Here is a 27,947-nt window from a genome sequence, read left to right as displayed (position 1 = left end):
TTCTGCCTATGTTATAGAAAAAGTCGGTATTGTACCCCAAGTACCTATAATTGTGAATGCTGGTCATTCTGTCTATGTTTTAAGTAAAGACGGTATTGTACCCTAAATACCTATAATTGTGAATTCTGGTCATTCTGTCTATGTTTTGGTGAAAGACTGTATTGCAACCTAAGTACCCATAATTGTGAATGCTGGTCATTCTGTCTATGTTTTGGGGAAAGATCGTATTGCACCTTAAGTACCTATAATTGTGAATGCTGGTCATTCTGTCTATGTTTTGGGGAAAGACAGTATTGCACCCTAAGTACCTATAATTGTGAATTCTGGTCATTCTGTCTATGTTTTGGGGAAAGACCGTATTGCAACCTAAGTACCCATAATTGTGAATGCTGGTCATTCTGTATATGGTTTCGAGAAAGACCGTATTGCACCCTAATTACCTATAATTGTGAATTCTGGTCATTCTGTCTATGTTTTGGGGAAAGACCGTATTGCAACCTAAGTACCCATAATTGTGAATGCTGGTCGTTCTGTATATGGTTTCGAGAAAGACCGTATTGCACCCTAATTACCTATAATTGTGAATGCTGGTCATTTTGTCTATGATTTGGGGAAAGACCGTATTGCACCCTTAGTACCTATAATTGTGAATGCTGTTCATTCTGTCTATGTTTTAGGGAAAGACGGTATTACACCCTAAGTTCCTATAATTGTGAATGCTGGTCATTCTGTCTATGTTTTGGGGAAAGATCGTATTGCACCCTAAGTACCTATAAGTGTGAATGCTGGTCATTCTGCCTATGTTTTAGGGAAAGTCGGTATTGTACCCCAAGCACCTATAATTGTGAATGCTGGTCATTCTGTCTATGTTTTAGGGAAAGACGGTATTGTACCCTAAGTACCTATAATTGTGAATGCTGGTCATTCTGTCTATGTTTTGGGGAAAGATCGTATTGCACCGTAAGTACCTATAAATGTGAATGCTGGTCATTCTGTCTATGTTTTGGCGAAAGACGGTATTGCACCCTAAGTAGCTATAATTGTGAATGCGTGTCATTCTTTTACGTTTTTGGGAAAGACCGTATTGCACGCTAAGTACCTATAAATGTGAATGCTGGTCATTTTGTCTATGATTTGGGGAAAAACGATATTGCACCCTATGTACCTATAATTATGAATGCTGGTCATTCTGTCTATGATTTGGGGAAAGACCGTATTACACCCTAAGTACCTGTAATTGTGAACGCTGGCCATTTTGTCTATGTTTTTGGGAAAGATAGTATTGCACCCTATGTAACTATAATTGTGATTGCTCGTCATTCTGTATATGTTTTGGGGAAAGACGGTATTGCACCCTAAGTACCTATAATTGTGAATGCTGGTCATTCTGTCTATGTTTTCGACAAAGACCGTACTGCACCCTTATTACCTATAATTGTGAATGCTGGTCATTCTGTCTATGATTTGGGGAACGACCGTATTGCACACTAAGTATCTATAATTGTGAATGCTGGTCATTCTGTCTATGTATTGGAGAAAGACCTTATTGCACCCTAAGTACCTATAATTGTGCATGCTGGTCATTCTTGCTATGTATTTGAGAAAGACGGTATTGCACCCTAAGTACCTATAATTGTGAATGCGTGTCATTCTTTCTACGTTTTTGGGAAAGACCGTATTGCACCCTAAGTACCCATCATTGTGAATGCTGGTCGTTTTGTCTACGGTTTCGAGAAAAACCGTATTGCACCCTAAGTACCTATAATTGTTAATGCTGGTCATTCTGTCTATGATTTGGGGAAAGACCGTATTGCAAGCTAATTACCTATAATTGTGAATGCTGGTCATTCTGTCTATGATTTGGGGAAATACCGTATTGCACCCTAAGTACCTATAATTGTGAATGCTGTTCATTCTGTCTATGTTTTAGGGAAAGACGGTATTGCACCCTAAGTTCCTATAATTGTGAATGCTGGTCATTCTGTCTATGTTTTGGGGAAAGACCGTATTGCACCCTAAGTACCGATAATTGTGAATGCTGGTCATTTTGTCTATGATTTGGGGAAAAACGATATTGCACCCTAAGTACCTATAATTATGAATGCTGGTAATTCTGTCTATGATTTGGGGAAAGACCGTATTTGACCCTAAGTACCTGTAATTGTGAATGTTGGCCATTTTGTCTATGTTTTGGGGAAAGATAATATTGCACCCTAAGTAACTATAATTGTGATTGGTCGTCATTCTGTATATGTTTTGGGAAAAGACGGTATTGCACCCTAAGTACCTATAATTGTGTATGCTGGTCATTCTGTCTATGTTTTGGGGAAAGACCGTATTGCACCCTAAGTACCCATAATTGTGAATGCTGGTCATTCTGTCTATGATTTGGGGAAAAACGACATTGCACCCTAAGTTCCTATAATTGTGAATGCTGGTCATTCTGTCTATGTTTTGAGGAAAGATCGTATTGCACCCTAAATACCTATAATTGTGAATGCTGTTCATTCTGTCTATGTTTTAGGGAAAGTTGGTATTGCACCCTAAGTTCCTATAATTGTGAATGCTGGTCATTCTGTCTTTGTTTTGGGGAAAAATTGTCTTGCACCCTAAGTACCTATAATTGTGAATGCTGGTCATTCTGTCTATGTTTTGGGGAAAGATCGTATTGCACCCTAAGTAACTATAATTGTGAATGCTGGTCAGTCTGTCTATGTTTTGGGGAAAAGACGGTATTGCACCCTAAGTACCTATAATTGTGAATGCTGGTCATTCTGTCTATGTTTTGGGGAAAGACCGTATTGCACCCTAAGTACCCATAATTGTGAATGCTGGTCATTCTGTCTATGGTTTCGAGAAAGACCGTACTGCACCCTTATTACCTATAATTGTGAATGCTGGTCATTCTGTCTATGATTTGGGGAAAGACCGTATTGCACACTAAGTTCTTATAATTGTGAATGCTGTTCATTTTGTCTATGTTTTGGGGAAAGACCGTCTTCCGCACTAAGTACCTGTAATTGTGAATGCTGGCCATTTTGTCTATGTTTTGGGGAAAGATAATATTGCACCCTAAGTAACTATAATTGTGATTGCTCGTCATTCTGTATATGTTTTGGGGAAAGACGGTATTGCACCCTAAGTACCTATAATTGTGAATGCTGGTCATTCTGTCTATGTTTTGGGAAAAGACCTTATTGCACCGTCAGTACCCATAATTGTGAATGCTGGTCATTCTGTCTATGGTTTCGACAAAGACCGTACTGCACCCTTATTACCTATACTTGTGAATGCTGGTCATTCTGTCTATGATTTGGGGAAAGACCGTATTGCACACTAAGTACTTATAATTGTGAATGCTGGTTATTTTGTCTATGTTTTGGGGAAAGACCGTCTTCCACCCTAAGTACCTATAATTGTGAATGCTGGTCATTCTGTCTATGTTTTGGGAAAAGACCGTATTGCACCCTAAGTACCTATAATTGTGAATGCTGTTCATTCTGTCTATGTTTTATAGAAAGATGGTATTGCACCCTAAGTTCCTATAATTGTGAATGCTGGTCATCCTGTCTATGTTTTGGGGAAAGATCGTATTGCACCCTAAATACCTATAATTGTGAATGCTGTTCATTCTGTCTATGTTTTAGGGAAAGTTGGTATTGCACCCTAAGTTCCTATAATTGTGAATGCTGGTCATTCTGTCTTTGTTTTGGGGAAAAATTGTCTTGCACCCTAAGTACCTATAATTGTGAATGCTGGTCATTCTGTCTATGTTTTGGGGAAAGATCGTATTGCACCCTAAGTAACTATAATTGTGAATGCTGGTCAGTCTGTCTATGTTTTGGGGAAAAGACGGTATTGCACCCTAAGTACCTATAATTGTGAATGCTGGTCATTCTGTCTATGTTTTGGGGAAAGACCGTATTGCACCCTAAGTACCCATAATTGTGAATGCTGGTCATTCTGTCTATGGTTTCGAGAAAGACCGTACTGCACCCTTATTACCTATAATTGTGAATGCTGGTCATTCTGTCTATGATTTGGGGAAAGACCGTATTGCACACTAAGTTCTTATAATTGTGAATGCTGTTCATTTTGTCTATGTTTTGGGGAAAGACCGTCTTCCGCACTAAGTACCTGTAATTGTGAATGCTGGCCATTTTGTCTATGTTTTGGGGAAAGATAATATTGCACCCTAAGTAACTATAATTGTGATTGCTCGTCATTCTGTATATGTTTTGGGGAAAGACGGTATTGCACCCTAAGTACCTATAATTGTGAATGCTGGTCATTCTGTCTATGTTTTGGGAAAAGACCTTATTGCACCGTCAGTACCCATAATTGTGAATGCTGGTCATTCTGTCTATGGTTTCGACAAAGACCGTACTGCACCCTTATTACCTATACTTGTGAATGCTGGTCATTCTGTCTATGATTTGGGGAAAGACCGTATTGCACACTAAGTACTTATAATTGTGAATGCTGGTTATTTTGTCTATGTTTTGGGGAAAGACCGTCTTCCACCCTAAGTACCTATAATTGTGAATGCTGGTCATTCTGTCTATGTTTTGGGAAAAGACCGTATTGCACCCTAAGTACCTTTAATTGTGAATGCTGTTCATTCTGTCTATGTTTTATAGAAAGATGGTATTGCACCCTAAGTTCCTATAATTGTGAATGCTGGTCATCCTGTCTATGTTTTGGGGAAAGATCGTATTGCACCCTAAATACCTATAATTGTGAATGCTGTTCATTCTGTCTATGTTTTAGGGAAAGTTGGTATTGCACCCTAAGTTCCTATAATTGTGAATGCTGGTCATTCTGTCTATGTTTTGGGGAAAGATCGCATTGCACCCTAGTACCTATAATTGTGAATGCTGGTCATTCTGTCTATGTTTTAGGGAAGGACCGTATTGCACCCTAAGTACCTATAATTGTGAATGCTGGTCAGCCTGTCTATGTTTTGGGGAAAGATAGTATTGCATCCTAAGTACCTATAATTGTAAATGCTGTTCATTCTGTCTATGTTTTAGGGAAAGACGGTATTGTACCCTAAGTACCTATAATTATGAATGCTGGTCATTCTGTCTATGATTTGGGGAAAGACCGTATTACACCCTAAGTACCTGTAATTGTGAATGCTGGCCATTTTGTCTATGTTTTGGGGAAAGATAGTATTGCACCCTAAGTAACTATAATTGTGATTGCTCGTCATTCTGTATATGTTTTGGGGAAAGACGGTATTGCACCCTAAGTACCTATAATTGTGAATGCTGGGCATTCTGTCTATGTTTTGGGGAAAGACCGTATTGCACCCTAAGTACCCATAATTGTGAATGCTGGTCATTCTGTCTATGGTTTCGACAAAGACCGTACTGCACCCTTATTACCTATAATTGTGAATGCTGGTCATCCTGTCTATGTTTTGGGGAAAGATCGTATTGCACCCTAAGTTCCTATAATTGTGAATGCTGTTCATTCTGTCTATGTTTTGGGGAAAGATTGTATTGCACCCTAGTACCTATAATTGTGAATGCTGGTCATTCTGTCTATGTTTTAGGGAAAGACCGTATTGCACCCTAAGTTCCTATAATTGTGAATGCTGGTCAGTCTGTCTATGTTTTGGGGAAAGATAGTATTGCACCCTAAGTACCTATACTTGTGAATGCTGGTCATTCTGTCTATGTTTTAGGGAAAGACGGTATTTCACCCCAAGTAACTATAATTGTGATTGCTCGTCATTCTGTATATGTTTTGGGGAAAGACGGTATTGCACCCTAAGTACCTATAATTTTGAATGCTGGTCATTCTGTCTATGTTTTGGGGAAAGACAGTATTGCACCCTAAGTACCCATAATTGTGAATGCTGGTCATTCTGTCTATGGTTTCGACAAAGACCGTACTGCACCCTTATTACCTATAAATGTGAATGCTGGTCATTCTGTCTATGATTTGGGGAAAAACCGTATTGCACACTAAGTACTTATAATTCTGAATGCTGGTCATTTTGTCTATGTTTTGGGGAAAGACCGTCTTCCACCCTAAGTACCTACAATGGTGAATGCTGGTCATTCTGTCTATGTTTTGGGAAAAGACCGTATTGCACCCTAAGTACCTATAATTGTGAATGCTGTTCATTCTGTCTATGTTTTTGGGAAAGATCGTATTGCACCCTAAGTACCTATAATTGTGAATGCTGGTCATTCTGTCTATGATTTGGGGAAAAATTGTATTGCACCCTAAGTACCTATAATTGTGAATTCTGGTCATTCAGTCTATGTTTTGGGGAAAGACCGTTTTGTAACCTAATTACCAATAATTGTGAATGCTGGTCATTCTGTCTATGGTTTCGAGAAAGACCGTACTGCACCCTTATTACCTATAATTGTGAATGCTGGTCATTCTGTCTATGATTTGGGGAAAGACCGTATTGCACACTAAGTACTTATAATTGTGAATGCTGGTCATTTTGTCTATGTTTTGGGGAAAGACCGTCTTCCACCCTAAGTACCTATAATTGTGAATGCTGGTCATTCTGTCTATGTTTTGGGAAAAGACCGTATTGCATCCTAAGTACCTATAATTGTGAATGCTGTTCATTCTGTCTATGTTTTATAGAAAGATGGTATTGCACCCTAAGTTCCTTTAATTGTGAATGCTGGTCATTCTGTCTATGTTTTGGGGAAAGATCGTATTGCACCCTAAATACCTATAATTGTGAATGCTGTTCATTCTGTCTATGTTTTAGGGAAAGTTGGTATTGCACCCTAAGTTCCTATAATTGTGAATGCTGGTCATTCTGTCTATGTTTTGGGGAAAGATCGTATTGCACCCTAGTACCTATAATTGTGAATGCTGGTCATTCTGTCTATGTTTTAGGGAAAGACCGTATTGCACCCTAAGTACCTATAATTGTGAATGCTGGTCAGTCTGTCTATGTTTTGGGGAAAGATAGTATTGCACCCTAAGTACCTATACTTGTGAATGCTGGTCATTCTGTCTATGTTTTAGGGAAAGACGGTATTTCACCCCAAGTAACTATAATTGTGATTGCTCGTCATTGTGTATATGTTTTGGGGAAAGACGGTATTGCACCCTAAATACCTATAATTGTGAATGCTGGTCATTCTGTCTATGTTTTGGGGAAAGTCCGTTTTGCACCCTAAGTACCCATAATTGTGAATGCTGGTCATTCTGTCTATGGTTTCGACAAAGACCGTACTGCACCCTTATTACCTATAATTGTGAATGCTGGTCATTCTGTCTATGATTTGGGGAAAGACCGTATTGCACACTAAGTACTTATAATTGTGAATGCTGGTCATTTTGTCTATGTTTTGGGGAAAGACCATCTTCCACCCTAAGTACCTACAATGGTGAATGCTGGTCATTCTGTCTATGTTTTGGGAAAAGACTGTATTGCACCCTAAGTACCTATAATTGTGAATGCTGTTCATTCTGTCTATGTTTTAGGGAAAGATGGTATTGCACCCTAAGTTCCTATAATTGTGAATGCTAGTCATTCTGTCTATGTTTTGGGGAAAGATCGTATTGCACCCTAAATACCTATAATTGTGAACGCTGTTCATTCTGTCTATGTTTTAGGGAAAGTTGGTATTGCACCCTAAGTTCCTATAATTGTGAATGCTGGTCATTCTGTCTATGTTTTGGGGAAAGATCGTATTGCACCCTAAGTACCTATAATTGTGAATGCTGGTAATTCTGTCTATCTTTTAGGGAAAGACGGTATTGTACCCTAAGTACCTATAATTGTGAATGCTGCTCATTCTGTCTATGATTTGGGGAAAAATTGTATCGCACCCTTAGTACCTATAATTGTGAATTCTGGTCATTCAGTCTATGTTTTGGGGAAAGACCGTATTGCAACCTAAGTACCCATAATTGTGAATGCTGGTCATTCTGTCTATGGTTTCGAGAAAGACCGTATTGCACCCTAATTACCTATAATTGTGAATGCTGGTCATTCTGTCTATGATTTGGGGAAAGACCGTATTGCACCCTAAGTACCTATAATTGTGAATGCTTTTCATTCTGTCTATGTTTTAGGGAAAGACGGTATTGCACCCTAAGTTCCTATAATTATGAATGCTGGTCATTCTGTCTATGTTTTGGGGAAAGATCGTATTGCACCCTAAGTACCTATAAGTGTGAATGCTTGTCATTCTGCCTATGTTTTAGGGAAAGACGGTATTGTACCCCAAGTACCTATAATTGTGAATGCTGGTCATTCTGTCTATGTTTTAGGGAAAGACGGTATTGTACCCTAAGTACCTATAATTGTGAATGCTGGTCGTTCTGTCTATGTTTTAGGGAAAGACGGTATTGTACCCTAAGTACCTATAATTGTGAATGCTGGTCATTCCGTCTATGTTTTGGGGAAAGATCGTATTGCACCTTAAGTACCTATAATTGTGAATGCTGGTCATTCTGTCTATGTTTTGGCGAAAGACGGTATTGTACCCTAAGTACCTATAATTGTGAATGCTGGTCATTCTGTCTATGATTTGGGGAAAGACCGTATTGCACCCTAAGTACCTATAATTGTGAATTCTGCTCATTCTGTCTATGATTTGGGGAAAAATTGTATTGCACCCTAAGTACCTATAATTGTGAATTCTGGTCATTCAGTCTATGTTTTGGGGAAAGACCGTATTGTAACCTAAGTACCAATAATTGTGAATGCTGGTCATTCTGTCTATGGTTTCGAGAAAGACCGTATTGCACCCTAATTACCTATAATTGTGAATGCTGGTCATTCTGTCTATGATTTGGAGAAAGACCGTATTGCACCCCAAGTACCTATAATTGTGAATGCTGTTCATTCTGTCTATGTTTTAGGGAATGACGGTATTGCACCCTAACTTCCTATAATTGTGAATGCTAGTCATTCTGTTTATGTTTTGGGGAAAGACCGTATTGCACCCTAAGTACCTATAATTGTGAATGCTGGTCATTTTGTCTATGATTTGGGGAAAAACGACATTGCACCCTAAGTATCTATAATTATGAATGCTGGTCATTCTGTCTATGATTTAGGAGGACCGTATTGCACCCTAAGTACCTGTAATTGTGAATACTGGCCATTCTGTCTATTTTTTTGGGAAAGATCGTATTGCACCCTAAGTAACTATAATTGTGAATGCTGGTCAGTCTGTCTATTTTTTGGGGAAAAGACGGTATTGCACCCTAAGTACCTATAATTGTGAATGCTGGTCATTCTGTCTATGTTTTGGGGAAAGACCGTATTGCACCCTAAGTACCTATAATTGTGAATGCTGGTCATTCTGTCTATGGTTTCGACAAAGACCGTACTGCACCCTTATTACCTATAATTGTGAATGCTGGTCATTCTGTCTATGATTAGTGGAAAGACCGTATTGCACCCTAAGTACCTATAATTGTGAATGCTGGTCATTCTGTCTATGATTTGGGGAAAAATTGTATTGCACCCTAAGTACCTATAATTGTGAATTCTGGTCATTCAGTCTATGTTTTGGGGAAAGACCGGATTGCAACCTAAGTACCCATAATTGTGAATGCTGGTCATTCTGTCTATGGTTTCGAGAAAGACCGTATTGCACCTTAATTACCTATAATTGTGAATGCTGGTCATTCTGTCTATGATTTGGGGAAAGACCGTATTGCACCCTAAGTACCTATAATTGTGAATGCTGTTCATTCTGTCTATGTTTTAGGGAAAGACGGTATTGCACCCTAACTTCCTATAATTGTGAATGCTAGTCATTCTGTCTATGTTTTGGGGAAAGACCGTATTGCACCGTAAGTACCTATAATTGTGAATGCTTGTCATTTTGTCTATGATTTGGGGAAAAACGACATTGCACCCTAAGTACCTATAATTATGAATGCTGGTCATTCTGTCTATGATTTAGGAGGACCGTATTGCACCCTAAGTACCTGTATTTGTGAATACTGGCCATTCTGTCTATGTTTTGGGGAAAGATCGTATTGCACCCTAAGTAACTATAATTGTGAATGCTGGTCAGTCTGTCTATGTTTTGGGGAAAAGACGGTATTGCACCCTAAGTACCTATAATTGTGAATGCTGGTCATTCTGTCTATGTTTTGGGGAAAGACCGTATTGCACCCTTAGTACCCATAATTGTGAATGCTGGTCATTCTGTCTATGGTTTCGAGAACGACCGTACTGCACCCTTATTACCTATAATTGTGAATGCTGGTCATTCTGTCTATGATTTGGGAAAAGACGGTATTGCACACTAAGTACTTATAATTGTGAATGCTGGTCATTTTGTCTTTGTTTTGGGGAAAGACCGTCTTCCCCCCTAAGTACCTATAATTGTGATTGCTGGTCATTCTGTCTATGTTTTGGGAGAAGACCGTATTGCATCCTAAGTACCTATAATTGTGAATGCTGTTCATTCTGTCTAAGTTTTATAGAAAGATGGTATTGCACCCTAAGTTCCTATAATTGTGAATGCTGGTTATTCTGTCTATGTTTTGGGGAAAGATCGTATTGCACCCTAAATACCTATAATTGTGAATGCTGTTCATTCTGTCTATGTTTTAGGGAAAGTTGGTATTGCACCTTAAGTTCCTATAATTGTGAATGCTGGTCATTCTGTCTATGTTTTGGGGAAATTGCACCCTAGTACCTATAATTGTGAATGCTGGTCATTCTGTCTATGTTTTAGGGAAAGACCGTATTGCACCCTAAGTACCTATAATTGTGAATGCTGGTCAGTCTGTCTATGTTTTGGGGAAAGATAGTATTGCACCCTAAGTACCTATTCTTGTGAATGCTGGTCATTCTGTCTATGTTTTAGGGAAAGACGGTATTTCACCCCAAGTAACTATAATTGTGATTGCTCGTCATTGTGTATATGTTTTGGGGAAAGACGGTATTGCATCCTAAATACCTATAATTGTGAATGCTGGTCATTCTGTCTATGTTTTGGGGAAAGACCGTATTGCACCTTAAGTACCCATAATTGTGAATGCTGGTCATTCTGTCTATGGTTTCGACAAAGACCGTACTGCACCCTTATTACCTATAATTGTGAATGCTGGTCATTCTGTCTATGATTTGGAGAAAGACCTATTGCACCCTAAGTACCTATAATTGTGAATGCTGTTCATTCTGTCTATGTTTTAGGGAAAGACGGTATTGCACCCTAACTTCCTATAATTGTGAATGCTAGTCATTCTGTCTATGTTTTGGGGAAAGACCGTATTGCACCCTAAGTACCTATAATTGTGAATGCTGGTCATTTTGTCTATGATTTGGGGAAAAACGACATTGCACCCTAAGTATCTATAATTATGAATGCTGGTCATTCTGTCTATGATTTAGGAGGACCGTATTGCACCCTAAGTACCTGTAATTGTGAATACTGGCCATTCTGTCTATGTTTTGGGGAAAGATCGTATTGCACCCTAAGTAACTATAATTGTGAATGCTGGTCAGTCTGTCTATTTTTTGGGGAAAAGACGGTATTGCACCCTAAGTACCTATAATTGTGAATGCTGGTCATTCTGTCTATGTTTTGGGGAAAGACCGTATTGCACCCTAAGTACCTATAATTGTGAATGCTGGTCATTCTGTCTATGGTTTCGACAAAGACCGTACTGCACCCTTATTACCTATAATTGTGAATGCTGGTCATTCTGTCTATGATTTGTGGAAAGACCGTATTGCACCCTAAGTACCTATAATTGTGAATGCGGGTCATTCTGTCTATGATTTGGGGAAAAATTGTATTGCACCCTAAGTACCTATAATTGTGAATTCTGGTCATTCAGTCTATGTTTTGGGGAAAGACCGGATTGCAACCTAAGTACCCATAATTGTGAATGCTGGTCATTCTGTCTATGGTTTCGAGAAAGACCGTAATGCACCCTAATTACCTATAATTGTGAATGCTGGTCATTCTGTCTATGATTTGGGAAAAGACCGTATTGCACCCTAAGTACCTATAATTGTGAATGCTGTTCATTCTGTCTATGTTTTAGGGAAAGACGGTATTGCACCCTAACTTCCTATAATTGTGAATGCTAGTCATTCTGTCTATGTTTTGGGGAAAGACCGCATTGCACCCTAAGTACCTATAATTGTGAATGCTGGTCATTTTGTCTATGATTTGGGGAAAAACGACATTGCACCCTAAGTACCTATAATTATGAATGCTGGTCATTCTGTCTATGATTTAGGAGGGCCGTATTGCACCCTAAGTACCTGTATTTGTGAATACTGGCCATTCTGTATATGTTTTGGGGAAAGATCGTATTGCACCCTAAGTAACTATAATTGTGAATGCTGGTCAGTCTGTCTATGTTTTGGGGAAAAGGCGGTATTGCACCCTAAGTACCTATAATTGTGAATGCTGGTCATTCTGTCTATGTTTTGGGGAAAGACCGTATTGCACCCTTAGTACCCATAATTGTGAATGCTGGTCATTCTGTCTATGGTTTCGAGAAAGACCGTACTGCACCCTTATTACCTATAATTGTGAATGCTGGTCATTCTGTCTATGATTTTGGGAAAAACGGTATTGCACACTAAGTACTTATAATTGTGAATGCTGGTCATTTTGTCTATGTTTTGGGGAAAGACCGTCTTCCACCCTAAGTACCTATAATTGTGAATGCTGGTCATTCTGTCTATGTTTTGGGAAAAAGACCGTATTGCATCCTAAGTACCTATAATTGTGAATGCTGTTCATTCTGTCTATGTTTTATAGAAAGATGGTATTGCACCCTAAGTTCCTATAATTGTGAATGCTGGTCATTCTGTCTATGTTTTGGGGAAAGATCGTATTGCACCCTAAATACCTATAATTGTGAATGCTGTTCATTCTGTCTATGTTTTAGGGAAAGTTGGTATTGCACCCTAAGTTCCTATAATTGTGAATGCTGTTCATTCTGTCTATGTTTTAGGGAAAGATGGTATTGCACCCTAAGTTCCTATAATTGTGAATGCTGGTCATTCTGTCTATATTTTGGGGAAATATCGTATTGCACCTTAAGTACCTATAATTGTTAATGCTGGTCATTCTGTCTATGATTTGGGGAAAGACCGTATTGCACCCTAAGTACCTATAATTGAGAATGCTGGTCATTCTGTCTATGTTTTGGGAAAAGACCGTATTGCACCCTAAGTACCGATAATTGTGAATGTTGGTTATTCTGTCTATGTTTTAGGGAAAGACCGTATTGCACCCTAAGTACCTATAATTAAGAATGCTGGTCATTCTGTCTATGGTTTCGAGGAAAACCGTCTTCCACCCTAAGTACCTACAATGGTGAATGCTGGTCATTCTGTTTATGTTTTGGGAAAAGACCGTATTGCACCCTAAGTACCTATAATTGTGAATGCTGTTCATTCTGTCTATGTTTTAGGGAAAGATGGTATTGCACCCTAAGTTCCTTTAATTGTGAATGCCGGTCATTCTGTCTATGTTTTGGGGAAAGATCGTATTGCACCCTAAATACCTATAATTGTGAACGCTGTTCATTCTGTCTATGTTTTAGGGAAAGTTGGTATTGCACCCTAAGTTCCTTTAATTGTGAATGCCGGTCATTCTGTCTATGTTTTGGGGAAAGATCGTATTGCACCCTAAATACCTATAATTGTGAACGCTGTTCATTCTGTCTATGTTTTAGGGAAAGTTGGTATTGCACACTAAGTTCCTATAATTGTGAATGCTGGTCATTCTGTCTATGTTTTGGGGAAAGATCGTATTGCACCGTCAGTACCCATAATTGTGAATGCTGGTCATTCTGTCTATGATTTGCGGAAAGACCGTATTGCACCCTAAGTACCTATAATTGTGAATGCTGGTCATTCTGTCTATGATTTGGGGAAAGACCGTATTGCAACCTAAGTACCTATAATTGTGAATTCTGGTCATTCAGTCTATGTTTTGGGGAAAGACCGTATTGCAACCTAAGTACCCATAATTGTGAATGCTGGTCATTCTGTCTATGGTTTCGAGAAAGACCGTATTGCACCCTAATTACCTATAATTGTGAATGCTGGTCATTCTGTCTATGATTTGGGGAAAGACCGTAGTGCACCCTAAGTACCTATAATTGTGAATGCTGTTCATTCTGTATATGTTTTAGGGAAAGACGGTATTGCACCCTAACTTCCTATAATTGTGAATGCTAGTCATTCTGTCTATGTTTTGGGGAAAGACCGTATTGCACCCTAAGTACCTATAATTGTGAATGCTGGTCATTTTGTCTATGATTTGGGGAAAAACGACATTGAACCCTAAGTACCTATAATTATGAATGCTGGTCATTCTGTCTATGATTTAGGAGGACCGTATTGCACCATAAGTACCTGTAATTGTGAATACTGGCCATTCTGTCTATGTTTTGGTAAAAGACCGTATTGCACCCTAAGTACCTATAATTGTGAATGCTGTTCATTCTGTCTATGTTTTAGGGAAAGATGGTATTGCACCCTAAGTTCCTATAATTGTGAATGCTGGTCATTCTGTCTATATTTTGGGGAAATATCGTATTGCACCTTAAGTACCTATAATTGTTAATGCTGGTCATTCTGTCTATGATTTGGGGAAAGACCGTATTGCACCCTAAGTACCTATAATTGAGAATGCTGGTCATTCTGTCTATGTTTTAGGGAAAGACCGTATTGCACCCTAAGTACCTATAATTAATAATGCTGGTCATTCTGTCTATGGTTTCGAGGAAAACCGTATTGCACACTAATTACCTATAATTGTTAATGCTGGTCATTCTGTCTATGTTTTGGGGAAAGACCGTATTGCGACCGAAGTACCTATAATTGTTAATGCTGGTCATTCTGTCTATGTTTTGGGAAAAGACCGTATTGCACCCTAAGTACCGATAATTGTGAATGTTGGTCATTCTGTCTATGTTTTAGGGAAAGACTGTATTGCACCCCAAGTACCTATAATTGTGAATGCTGGTCATTCTGTCTATGTTTTAGGGAAAGACGGTATTGTACCCTAAGTACCTATAATTATGAATGCTGGTCATTCTGTCTATGTTTTAGGGAAACACGGTATTGCACCCTAAGTACCTATAATTGTGAATGCTGTTCATTCTGTCGGAAAGACTGTATTGCACCCTAAGTACCTATATTTGTGATTGAATATGTTGTCTGTCTCAATGTCAACAGACAACATATAATAAAATCCATCGATTACTTATGTTGTCTGTCTCAATGACTCCAGACAACATGTAATAGAACAATGATTTTTGAAAACAACCAAAGGAGGACAGCAAAGGATATATTCCGTCGAAAAGTCAATTGATATTTTATAGTGTGTCTTTTCTATGTTGTGATTACAATGTATATGTTATTGTTTCAGAAAAGGGAGAAGGTTTTGTACCGTTAAAACGTTTAATCCCGCTGCAAATATTTGCACCTGTCCTAAGTCAGGAATCTGATGTACAGTAGTTGTGGTCTGTTCATGTAGTTCATACGTGTTTATCGTTTCTCGTTTCTCGTTTTTATACATATTAGACCGTTGGCTTTGCCGTTTGAATGGTTTTACATTAGTAATTTTTGAGGCCCTTTATAGCTTGCTGTTGGATGAACTGTATTGATGAAATGAAATTAATGGATTCAACCCTCTTGTTTGATAAGTTCTCGAAACAAGTTGTGTTTATAGATGTTGCATCTGGTGATAACTTTTTATTTTCATATTACCCCATGATATACTAAATATTTACTACACTCATAATAAAATGTATTAAAACGTACAATATATAAGGTTAAAATTAGCTAATGTGTAGAATATAGCGTGTCTACTTGAAACCTACGGATAATGTCAAGTGTAAATCTCTATATTTACAATCTATGTCTTCCTGTTATGATGAGTCAACATTCAACTTATAATGTTATCACGGAGTACTTATGCTGCTTATGTTTAAAACTTTGTGTTCAAGGTCGAGCTTAATGTAATATGACAGAATATATGAAAATATACTTATAAATTACCGGAGTAGCCATTTGTACATTGGCCGAGTGTCATCATCTTTATGTCCGAGTTATTGGTCGAGTTTTATAAAATATACAACATGAGTAGTCATTCCATAGATTTGCAAATAGTTATCTTATATATTGCTCGAGTGGTGTTTTTTTTTGTGAAGATTGGTTAAATGTTATCTAATGTATTACCTAAGTAATATTTTTTTTGTATATTTGCCGAGGGTTATCTGATTTTTTCTCACAGGGGTTAATTTGTAAAATGACAGAGTATTGTCTATTAATTACCCAAGTGGTAATTATGGAGATTGAAAGAGTGCTATCTATTACATTACCCAAGTGGTCATTTTGTCAGATTGGCCACTGCTCATCTTATCTATTACCAAAGTGGATATTGTGTAGATTGGCCGATTGTGATCTTTGTGGATTTGCCAAGTTTGACTTATATATTTACCGAGCAGTCAATTGTTATCTTACATATTGCATGACTGGATTTTTTTGGCATTTTGGGTGTAGTCTAATATATAACCTACGTGGTTGTTTTACAAATGGCAACGTGTTACCGTTTATAGATGTAAGACTCAGGTCGACGTCCGAACTCTAATTGACGTCCGTTCATCAAATCGATGTCTAAATCTGACGTCACAATAAGATAACATTGCAAATCGACGGCCAATGTTATGCTCCTCTTTTCGACGTCTTTTTTTGTTGTTCTCAAATTGACGTCTTTTTTCGTTGTTCTCAAATCGACGTCCAATTTTTGGCTTCTTCAATCGACCTCTGTTTTATGAACTTGTCGCAGTGAAATCACAACTAGACACAAACAGAAAGATCGCGTTTATTATATTTCAATATAATTTTCCTTGAAACTTCGACATATTTTTTTTTCATACACTTAAAAATCATCTTTTCACTTGTAAATAAAATTTCAAATCGTAGAAAAGACTGCAAATGCCTACTGTTTTGCATTAGACACTTACCAATTACGCCGAAATGTAAAAAAAATCGGCGAATGTGACATTTCAACGGATTTAATAAAATGAACAATTTAGGACATACTTCAAATAATATTTACTAATGGAATACATAGCAAGTTGAACATGCATTGTATAATTTTGTCACAGGAAGGGTGGATCTGTTAATTGTGATTTGGGTCTGCAGCATTCGTTCGAATTTTAAAAAGCTCTTTACAACATGAGAGGTTTGGGTTTTCATACATACATCTATATTGTTATCGATTCCGAAACTTCTAACAAATGCAATAAAAGCGACCTGGAAAGCAAAATGGTGTTTTGTGGATTGGACCAAGCAAGTCAATGGAATGATGATCTTTGTTTCACGTTCTATGTTGACTATCTTTTCCTTTAATAAACTGAACACGGATAGTGCATGCGTTTTTCATATTTACTTCTGTACCTTTAATAAGCGGTCAAATTCTTGCTACCTTATAATCGATTCATTTAGAAAATCTCTGATCTAGCTGCATATATATATACAAATACCAGGCATAACCCAAAGAGATATACAGCCAGTTTAAAAATACATTGAAGTTTGTTCTCTAAGATTTGTTTTCAAATAGAACATTTGTTCTGTGAAATGATAAAACTATATTGCAATTTTGTCCTTTTTTAAATCAGCTATTATAACTATTTAGCTTAATGGTCCTAGTAAATTTATAATTTTATTTGTAATAGCGTCCTCGCTAAATAGAAACAACATTAAAAAATAAAGTTTCAGTGTTTACAAAGTTGATAATATCTTCACAGTAGATTCCTTTAAAAATCATATTGTCTAACGGTTATCAAGGTAACTGATTTTCTCTACTGTCTCCGGTATTTAAAAAAAACAATACAATATTTCTTTTTATGACTTATATTATAGGTACTTTTGTTTTGTTTTTGTTTGTTACAATGTCAAGTTGTGAACATTTAAAATGACTATTGTTAAAAACGTCTAAAGCAACAACGGTAAAATTGAAACAACATTTTTTTTTCTTTTCAATTCGAGTGCATATCAGGACATTTGATACATCAGATTTAGATGTCAAGTACTTTGTCAACTAAAAATCATTTAAATGACCTAACTAACAAGAACTTCTTTAAAGTTTGATCTTATCAATATGTGTATTCTTTACTATTTTACTTGATTGATTATTTAGGTCAGGATGAATACACATTTTACCTGGTTATTGAGGTTTTAAATCTTCCAAAATGGCGTCGAAAGCCTGTTTGTTAATTTGAAGTTCTGAGTGCACGAATCTGATCATGGGTACATCACTACATGTGACTAAAAATCTGTCAATTTCTAGTTGTTCCATATGTTGTTACCTGGATAACTGTATATGGCAATAAAGATTAGAAACCAAGGAATCTGATAATACCAAAGATGGCAGAAATAATTCTTCCATGTTTTTTTATTTGAACATTTTTTCCAAAAAAATGGCTAAATTTCGAACCGGAAATGTTACATTCCACCACCTTAGATTTTTAGAAGGCTCTGTATTAAATATGTTTGTGAATAATGAACAGCGGTTTATAAAAATGAATAAAACTGACACATGAATTGCCATTTCTTGTACTACAGTCATATTCTATCATTTAGTTAAGTCAGAATATATCGTCAAAAAAACTAATCATGTTCATAACAGCGGTGTCCAATAAAACGTTGGAAGAAAATGTCAAAATTATCTTAATGTTTACATTCTTATAAATTAGAGCTACAACTAAAAAAAATCATTGTTAATCGAATATTATCGAGCAAGCAGTTGAATTAAGCACGTAGTCTTAAAAGAACAATTAATATTGACCAAATTGTCAATCAGGTTTTCGAGGTGTCCAGTTGTTATGAACGTAAAAATACGTAATAAATCCGTTGTTAGCAATACAATGTGCTCCCCCAAAATATGGAATGGAACATTCCAGTACACACAAGGTTATGACATAGTTATCATATTGATGTGACTACACACAGAGATGTGACCACCTACACAACGTCGGTGTCCGTCCATAGAATGCGTAGTTATGAACGCAAGAAAAGAAAGAGTAGCTAGTTTTAATGAATTTTCAAGATTTTTGTGAACAGTATCAGTGTCAAATGAACTTTTTATCAAAGTATAGTAACTATTAAATAAAAGTAATGTAATTATCAGTGTTATAGTCTTTACAGTTTGCAAAAATTCAGTTTTTTATACCGACTTGGCGGAAAGGGTCATGGTTTCCATAGTTTTGAACAAGACATATATTAAAATTTAAACTTGAAATGAAACTTGTTCAACATTGAAATCGAAAATACAACATCCTCTTTAAGTCTAAATAATATTCTAATGTCAAAATTGTAAATCTAGGATGTATAATAAACTTTAAATAGAGTAAATTATGCCGTTCATAACTCTAACACTAGCTTACAGTATTGGAGTTATGAACAAATGTTATAAATCTGTTTTTTAATAAATAAAATGGATTAATGGTGCTTCTTTTACACATAATCGAAAACATTTGATGTCTGATTTTATTTTATCACGTCACACATTTATAACTTTTGTCATGAAGATTAAATTTTCGATATCAGCAGTGTTAATAATTTGAAGACACACTATTTTTGTGTCTGTTGTTATGAACGATTATTATTTGATTATTTTTATATGATTTTGAGCAATAAATGATAAATTAGTTGTATTTCCAAAAAATCTTATGTTGTCTTTAAAAGAGGAGTTGTTGAAATTGCTATAGCTATTTGCGACTTTCATTTGAATTTTGGGAAAATGTTATTGTTCATAACCATGATAACGACGGAAGCACAGTTTTGAAATATTGTTATGAACGTTTTAAAAATGTCTATAATCATGGTTTTATTGACAGAATGTAACTTTTTGTTTAGTCCTTAAGCTATAATTTCGTATTGTTTGATACAATAAATTCACCTATAAAGCGATTGAAATGTTTGTTTATTCACACAGAGAACATACTGATAGATTTGAGAACAATATTTCTGTTCATAACGGTGTCCAAACATTTTATGTATTTTATTTATTACTGTTTGCCAAAAAAATTACAAAGTGGATAATAGTGTGTTAAGGTTGTTCTTGTAAACAGTATACACACCAATTATTCTACTCAAATTGACCTGGTATCGGTATTTTGAACAAATAAGGACAGTGGTTATGAACATAACACATATTTTTCACATTAAATAAAAGTAAGATACAGATTTTCTACAGCTCTATAAATTTGGAAACAATTACTTTGGATATTGGGCTAAATACATAGCCCATAATATTGGTGATTGAATGACTTTTATTTTTCAGATACTCTGTAACATAATGTGACCCATGATCAGATTCGTGCACCTGACAAATGAATGATGTGCTCCTCCAGACAAAAGAAGAATTTGTCGCAAAAACTGATTGTTTAAGGTATTTTACAGAAAAAATATTTTTATAAGCTTTTACTTCTATAACATTGTATAACATGTATAAAAAGCAGACTGTTAAAATATGTTACAACAGGTAGAAGTCGTGTGTTCTAAAATCAGTAGCATGGCGTCAGTATAGGACAAACAAAATATGCTGCATTCGGAAAATCAATTAAGTAATTATAAATGCTTGTATAGATGAGTATATATGGTGAATGTCATTTAATAATTTAAACGAATAATTATGTTTTGTAAAAGATAACGTGTAGACAACTCCAATAATGTATGATAAATAAATAGCACATATAGATCATTTTGTAGCGTTCGTGTATTGTAAATCCACAAATACACCTGACTACTCAGTATGCGTTCTCTTGCCAGACGAATACAGGGCAACTCTCTGTGCATGTGCAAGATGGAAGCTCCAATTGTTTTAATCACTGTATAATAAAAAAAAATCTGATTTACATGTTATTTCCCTAAATTGATTTCGAAACGTTATAGGATCATGATCAAAATTCACTTAACGCAGGTAGCAGTTACAGAGCCCTTTACCTCAAAAAGTTCGCAAATTATACTGAATCATTTTTATTTGATTTTTAAATCAGTGGTGCTTTCTGCAAACAATGCACTGTAACGTTGACTATGAAAATACTACTTAAAACGATTATGATTCTTTAAGTTAAATTATTTGAGAAGAATGTGAAACACGAAGGGAAAACAGATGGTTAAATTTGACATTTCTGCATTTGTATAACAGCAGTCGGTCTGTAGATTTACTTATTGATAAAAAATAGATACACTGGTTGTGTTGATAGAAAATTGTTAATGAATTTATTTTCATTTGTTTCTAATCAGAGGAAGAACTTGAATGCCTGATGAATCTATTATGATTGAATATAATACTCATTTGATTTCAATCGAATTGCAAATATACATCATTTCTTTTTACTAATCCCGTATTGTTGTATCCTTGTTATTTTTGAAGAAGCACTCAAAATAATAGCATTTTGCAGGTTATTAATAGTAAAAACAATAATGTATTTTTTTAGATTCATGAAGCAATACAGATATGAAGTATCTGGTAGCATTTATAATTCTAACTAGATGTCTACTAGTACAAGGTGAGTACATGAAACTAACATTTACATAGCATTAACCCAACTGAATACCGATTTAAAGTAAATTGCCAAAACAAAATATTCTTGATAAGTAGAGAAGAGAATAAAAATGGGGAATGTGTTAAGAGATAAATAAAAAAAAAATACAAACAGCAGAATGTATCCGAGGGTCACAAATGAGTCTTTAAAGTCTACCGCAAGAATTAGAACATTCTAGTGACCTTTTGAAGATGAGTTTATTAACGCACTATAAGCCTTCTTTTTGAAACTTTCCTGCTTAACTTCCTGCCGACGTACACCTATATTGAAATCAGACAATCTATATACTAGGTACATTTCATAAATAATTAAAGCATTGGAACAGTGTGCAAAACACATTATAAATCTGAATTTTCACATAACAATACATAACTTGATTCTTGTTTTGACAAACACATAGTGTGTTGGCCTTGCATTCACTATGTAAGCTGTTGAAGATTTGTTATAATCATTTTTAATGGTCTACATGTTACCATACGCACAATGCAGCCCTTTATTATACAGAACATAAACAACAAATATTGTAGGTAATTTAGAATGGAAAGTTCTTAAAAAGATAACAGAGTATGGACAAAATGTAACATTAGTTTGCAATGTTTCAAACTGCTGTCCTAAAACTACAGGATGGGATAAGTACACTCCACAGCAACGGACAATAATTATAGATCTCAAAACATGGAGACCGACTACAAAATATGATGGACATATTTTAACAGATGGATATACCTTAGTAATACAAAATCTGACTAAACAAGATCTTAATATATCGTATTCATGTGTGTATGGCTCTTCATTGGGTGATAAAAAATATCTACTAGAAGAGAATGTGTTTGATTGTAAGTAAAAGTTACCACTTAGAACATATGTTGTTTGCCAAATATAATGCGATATATAACAGTATAGTTTGGGTTGAAATAGGATTGAGCAAAGATAGATATTTGTCAAAGCTACAACACCTGTCTCATTGATGTATTGTACACTACGTGTTAAATTCTAAAACAGTAATATTCTGTATGTGCTTCTCCTAAGTCATGAGCGAGTATTGCAGCGTGGTCCTTTTTTTACTTACGTTATTTATTCTATGCATAAATCGGGCCATGAGTTTTCTTGGTTGAATTGATTTACATTATAATGTTGAGGCCTTTTGTCGCCGACTATAATGTATGGATTTTCCTTATTAGTGAAGGCCGTACATTGACCTCTTGTTGTTCTTTTTTATGTCATTTGGTATCTTTCATAGAGTTGTCTCAATGACAATAATATCACATCTTCTTATAGTTATGTTTATCAATAAGTTCAACTATTTTCATTTATAACATTGTTTTTGTTACCCTAGGCGCCCGTTCCATCTTAATGAGGACGTACATACGTGGTGATGCATTCTAAAAGTTCATAGAAATTACCAGGATTTAATTTGGTGAACAAACTATACGTTAGCTTAATTAAACTAATTCTATCAATTTTATGAAAATAAAATCAATAATGTAAATGTTTTAATACAACAGAAGGCTGAAGCTGTTGCGTACGATTTTGAAGTTGCATATTATGCTAAGTATTCGTGGTCCGTAAAGCTTCATTTGATGTTTATTCATTGTTCATTTTATAATATATTCTTTTTAGACATAAGTACTACACATCAAAATAGTCCCATTGATAACAGAACGTTTTCTGCTGGAGATATAAGTACTACACATCAAAATAGTCCCATTGATAACAGAACGTTTTCTGGTGGAGATATAAGTACTACACAGCAAAATGGTCAAATTGGTAACCAAACTTTTTCTGCTGGAATAATGTAAGTTTTAAATCTAACTTTTAATGAATTCAAAAGATTATTTTTTTTTATCTGTATATTGCTATCTAAGCATTGACTCTTTCTGTTTTTTGCTTTACTTAATATATATTGTATATCAATTAAATCAATTCATACTGACAGTCTACCGAAAACCGAAAATTGCCCCAGTGTAATACGTGAGGCCATGAGATCTAGACAAAAATGTCAATCACATGATGTCAGTGTCATTATTTTTTTTTTTTAATCTTATCATCTGAAACTACAGGACCAATATGAAACAACTATGTTAAATTATCCTTAGCTTATATAGTTTAATGTTTGAGTTTAAAAATCCTACCGGTATAGCTGATGGGGACTACAGGTTAACACCAAGTTCCTCCATCCGGTAAGTTTTACTAAGAAATGTCGGGATTTGTGGATTCCTTTATTTTCGTAAATTGAGGAAAACGTGCATGTTTATCTAATTTCGTGGTTCTACTTTACCCGAACAATCCACGAAAATTGGTATACAACTAATATTGATAAATCTTCAGTATATAGTCAAACAATTAAGAGAAACAAATTCATTGCTTATTTCAGTACTTTTCGAGAAAATCATAGTTGAACGTTGTACATTGTTTATTAATATCTGTTTATTTTAAAAACTCATTGGACATGTAGTAGATAACAGACTTGTTTTGTGTACGCCAAACGCGCTTTCCATAAACAAAAGACGTATAAGTGTCAAATTTAAAAGGTTACATGGCCAAATAAAATATGACGCTGACGGGCATTAAAAACCAATTTCATTCCAACAAATCGCAAACTAATTGTTCCTCTGGACAATGAGACAGTATTCACAGGGATACTTCATCGTAGCCCGACAGTAAAGTTTCATTCTAAAAATTAAACAAATAGAATGTTAAATATCAATTTGTTGTAAAACAGTAACTTAGACAAGATATACAAACAAATCAAGAAGACAGCCATGTTTCTGAATTTGATGACGCAAAATAAGAAGTATTCTCCATTCTGCGGTGTATTATTCATAATAAGCAGACGGGACCCAACAACGTTTAACGATTAACAAAAAAGGTGTGGTATTTTTAAATGGTCATGCCGTTGATGTCAGCCAGCTTTTATTCAACTTACTTTATTTAAATATCCTGTTCAGATTTTCTTCATATTTTTTGGTTACTGTACAATGAATTAAGTCGCGACTTCAAAAACATCTGCGGCATTATGAAAATAAATGAAAGGGTATTATTTTGTATTTAACTTGTCGAAAATTATTGAGTTGTTAGAAGTTTAAATATTGTAATAGGTGGATGTACTATCATAGTGGTTTCCAATATTGATTATATTTGACTAAATGTATTCTAAAGCAAAAAGTTTCTCCTCAATAGGACATACAAAGATCAGAACACTATCAAGTGTGTCAGTATTTTCGTTATTGCAAATGTTATTAACCAAAATTGTGAACGTACCATGACACAATTAAGAAGAAAAACCACGAAAAAGTGTGATTGAAATTCTATATCTTTCAACACTGTCAATAATGCACGAATCATGTAAATGAAAAATAAAACAACATTGAATTGATTTATACACAGGACAGAGATATATGACAATATGGACAAAGTAAACAATTTTTGAAATGCGCGAATAGTAAAGGGGTCTCTACCTAAGTAAAATAAGGACACATAACCTTGAATCTTTACCCAAGAAATAAATTACCTTAACTGTAATTGGCAAACATTTTCGAATTGTTTGTCCTCAATACGTTTTAATATGAAGATCTTACTTTGCTTGTCCTTATCCATATACCTTAATTCGAGCGTCGATAATGAGTCTTTTGGAAACGTAACGTTTGTTTTGATATTGGTATCTATGATGAGTTTATTTATTGTGTACAAAAATGTATGCCTTTGTATCTTTGGTGAGATTTTTTGTAAGCGTGGTTGTCGTTTATATCATGTATATAGTTGAATAGTAGATACAAAGAATTGACAATCATACAACATTCAATTTTACAAGTATATTTCTATGTGAAATGAGAAAATTTTGTATCAAAAGTGTGTCGTTGAGTGATAATGTTTTGTTGATCCACTCGCCACATGTAATCAGTTTTTCTGCGAATGTATAAACTATTGCTTGTTGGTTTTGTATTAACTTAGTAGTAAGGTTAGCTTCTTCAATAAGTTATCAATTTAATTTGGTCATGGTCAAGTTTTGAAGAAGAACTTATTGCCATGTGCCCTATTACTAACCTGATGGGTTGTCAGGAGCAAATGTTCCAGATATGTTATAATTTAAAAGTAGGATTGTCATACAATTGAGAAATTTAACTAGCTATAGAACAAGGTTCAATCCACAATTTTGTACATAAGAAAATGTCTGTACAAGGTCAGGAATATGATACTAGTAATCAATTCGTTTGAGGTGTTTGACTTTTTTGATTTTGCCATTTGATTAGTTGACTGTCTGTTTTGATTTTTTTCGGAGTATTTTTGTGATTTCACTTTTGCTCTAAAAAGAAAAGAATTCAATAATTTCGTTGATACATGACAATGATTTTGTCTATTTTTTCTTTTATTTGATTATATAAAAAAGTTAGCCAAGGACCATGGATCAATTTGTAAATATAAGACCATATGTATGGCGTGCAAACTTTCTATTTAGTTTGGATTATTACTATTATTATCAATTAACGTATACAAGCTATCAACAATTGATATTATGCATTACCTCAAGTATTTTTATTGATTTTAGAGCTGTTATTATATTTGGAGTTTCCGCAGCAGTGTTAGTTGTTCTTTTCATAGTTTGGAGAAACTGTATTGAAGGTATTTTGATATTCAACACATTCTTGGTTTCAAAAGGTGTATGTTTGCTTTATAAATTCATTCCAAAATATTACCTTTTTTTTTCTAGAAACAATTATCTGATATGGTCAAAACAAATATATTAGTTTCAAACTACGAAATACTGCCATTATAAAAAATCTCGCAATTCATCTGCAATAAATTGATTGAAGACAAGAACAGTATTCTCCTTAAATATCGTTAAAATCATACAAATTAGAAGACAATTTTAAAGAGTATATCACGATAAAAATAATATTTTTTCATGTTTTGGAACCACAGCATTACGTAATTTTCAGTATAGATAGATCTATCAAAATGACAAACACACTGAAACTATGTATGATCAATTTATAAACGCATATCAACCAGTTCCTGAAATGTCTGGCAGATGATGTTACGTCTTAACTAGTGGTCCCCTTTCATCTTCCTTATCGATGTTTATTAATCATGACATGTGCATTTTCACAACTTCTTACAAATTTATATGCCGTATTTTGTCTTGTAGAAATTTGTTATTGTGTGTGTTTTCCTTTGATCTATAAATGAACTTTTTCCCCGTATAAATCAATAGGATAAAATACCAGCAACATAAGCAATTAATGTTTATTTTGTTTTAAATCATAGTAGATAAAAAGTTCTTACTCGAAAAGATATGGTCACAATATATAGATATAAGAAGATGTGGTTTGTTTGCCAATGGGAGAACTGACTTATGACAGGTGCAAACAAATACAGCGGGCTTAAACATTTTATTAGGTACTTAACTTCACCCTTATCTGAAAATATAGTGTAAAATCAAAACATATAAATGTCTGGATCTACCTATTTCCCATTCCTCAAGCCTATCACATTCAGTATACTCCTACAATGAGTTATTGTCCTCAAATAAAATTGTTTGTCACGATTGGAAATTTTATATCGCCTTTATTTACCAATTTGCGTGTTTGATAATGATCTTGCTTAGTATAATAGATAAGGGAAATATTTACGCTGAAAATTTGGTCAGTGAACAATGATGAACAAATAAGTAATTATGAGCGAAATTGTCAATTTACTTTTCACCAAAGTAATAGCAATTCAATCATACCGTTTACTACCATCACATTTTTCTTACGATTTTCATTCAAACTATCAAAAAAGAGGTGTCATAAGTATGATCAACAATACATACTATCTATAAAGGGCATTACAATGTTGAATTTAAATGTTTCAAATTTTCTTAATATTTACTTTAGTCATTTTTTTCGACAAAAAAACAACAACAAAAAAACCAAAAAAAAAAACACAAACATTGAATAGCAACAACTGCTACACTGTCCCATAAATTTCATATGTTACAATTGTTTGTTGTCGAAAAAATTGTTGAAGAAAATGATCGAAAATGTACCAAAAGATGTGTTTAATTTTTTTTCAAAATACCATATATCATAAATTATCAGGCGAATGCTTAGATTTCAAAGCTTCCCTTTTTAGCTCACCTGGCCCAAAGGGCCAAGTGAACTTTTCTCGCCACTTGGCGTCCGTCGTCGTCGTCGTCGTCGTTAACTTTTTACATTTTGAACTTCTTCTAGAGAACCACTGAATGGAATGAAACCAAACATGGCATGAATATTCCTTATGAGGTGCTGACCAAGTGTTGTTACTTTGTAGCCGATCCATTATCCAAGATGGCCGCCAGCGGGGGACTTAGTTTAACATAGGACCCTATGGGAAATGCATACAAATGACTTCTTTTAGAGAACCACTGA

General features: G+C 35.1%; 2 protein-coding genes across 2 annotated transcripts in view; both read left to right on the top strand.

Annotated features, from left to right (window-relative positions):
- The window catches only part of LOC143083515 (uncharacterized), a 344,761-nt gene that overhangs the window by 211,326 nt on the left and 105,488 nt on the right, over positions 1–27,947 (top strand). The window lies entirely within an intron of this gene.
- On the top strand, positions 20,185–23,357 carry LOC143084077 (uncharacterized). Its single transcript, XM_076260493.1, has 4 exons — positions 20,185–20,399; positions 21,451–21,522; positions 22,086–22,394; positions 23,179–23,357. Exons 2-4 carry the CDS (start codon positions 21,471–21,473, stop codon positions 23,355–23,357), a joined length of 540 nt encoding a protein of 179 aa, XP_076116608.1. The 5' UTR covers positions 20,185–20,399; positions 21,451–21,470.

This window comes from Mytilus galloprovincialis, chromosome 7, assembly GCF_965363235.1.
Source record: "Mytilus galloprovincialis chromosome 7, xbMytGall1.hap1.1, whole genome shotgun sequence".
In the NCBI taxonomy this organism is placed as follows: Eukaryota; Metazoa; Mollusca; class Bivalvia; order Mytilida; family Mytilidae; genus Mytilus; species Mytilus galloprovincialis.
Note: the sequence above shows the minus strand (reverse complement) of the source record. Positions and strands in the feature narration are given on the sequence as shown.

Bases quoted from the DNA above. Each gene is read 5' to 3' on its own strand.
- LOC143084077 (XM_076260493.1), top strand. From the start codon at position 21,471: ATGAAGTATCTGGTAGCATTTATAATTCTAACTAGATGTCTACTAGTA. The intron at 21,523-22,085 runs GTGAGTACATGA...CAAATATTGTAG, and splicing joins TAGATGTCTACTAGTACAAG to GTAATTTAGAATGGAAAGTT. The intron at 22,395-23,178 runs GTAAGTAAAAGT...TATTCTTTTTAG, and splicing joins AGAAGAGAATGTGTTTGATT to ACATAAGTACTACACATCAA.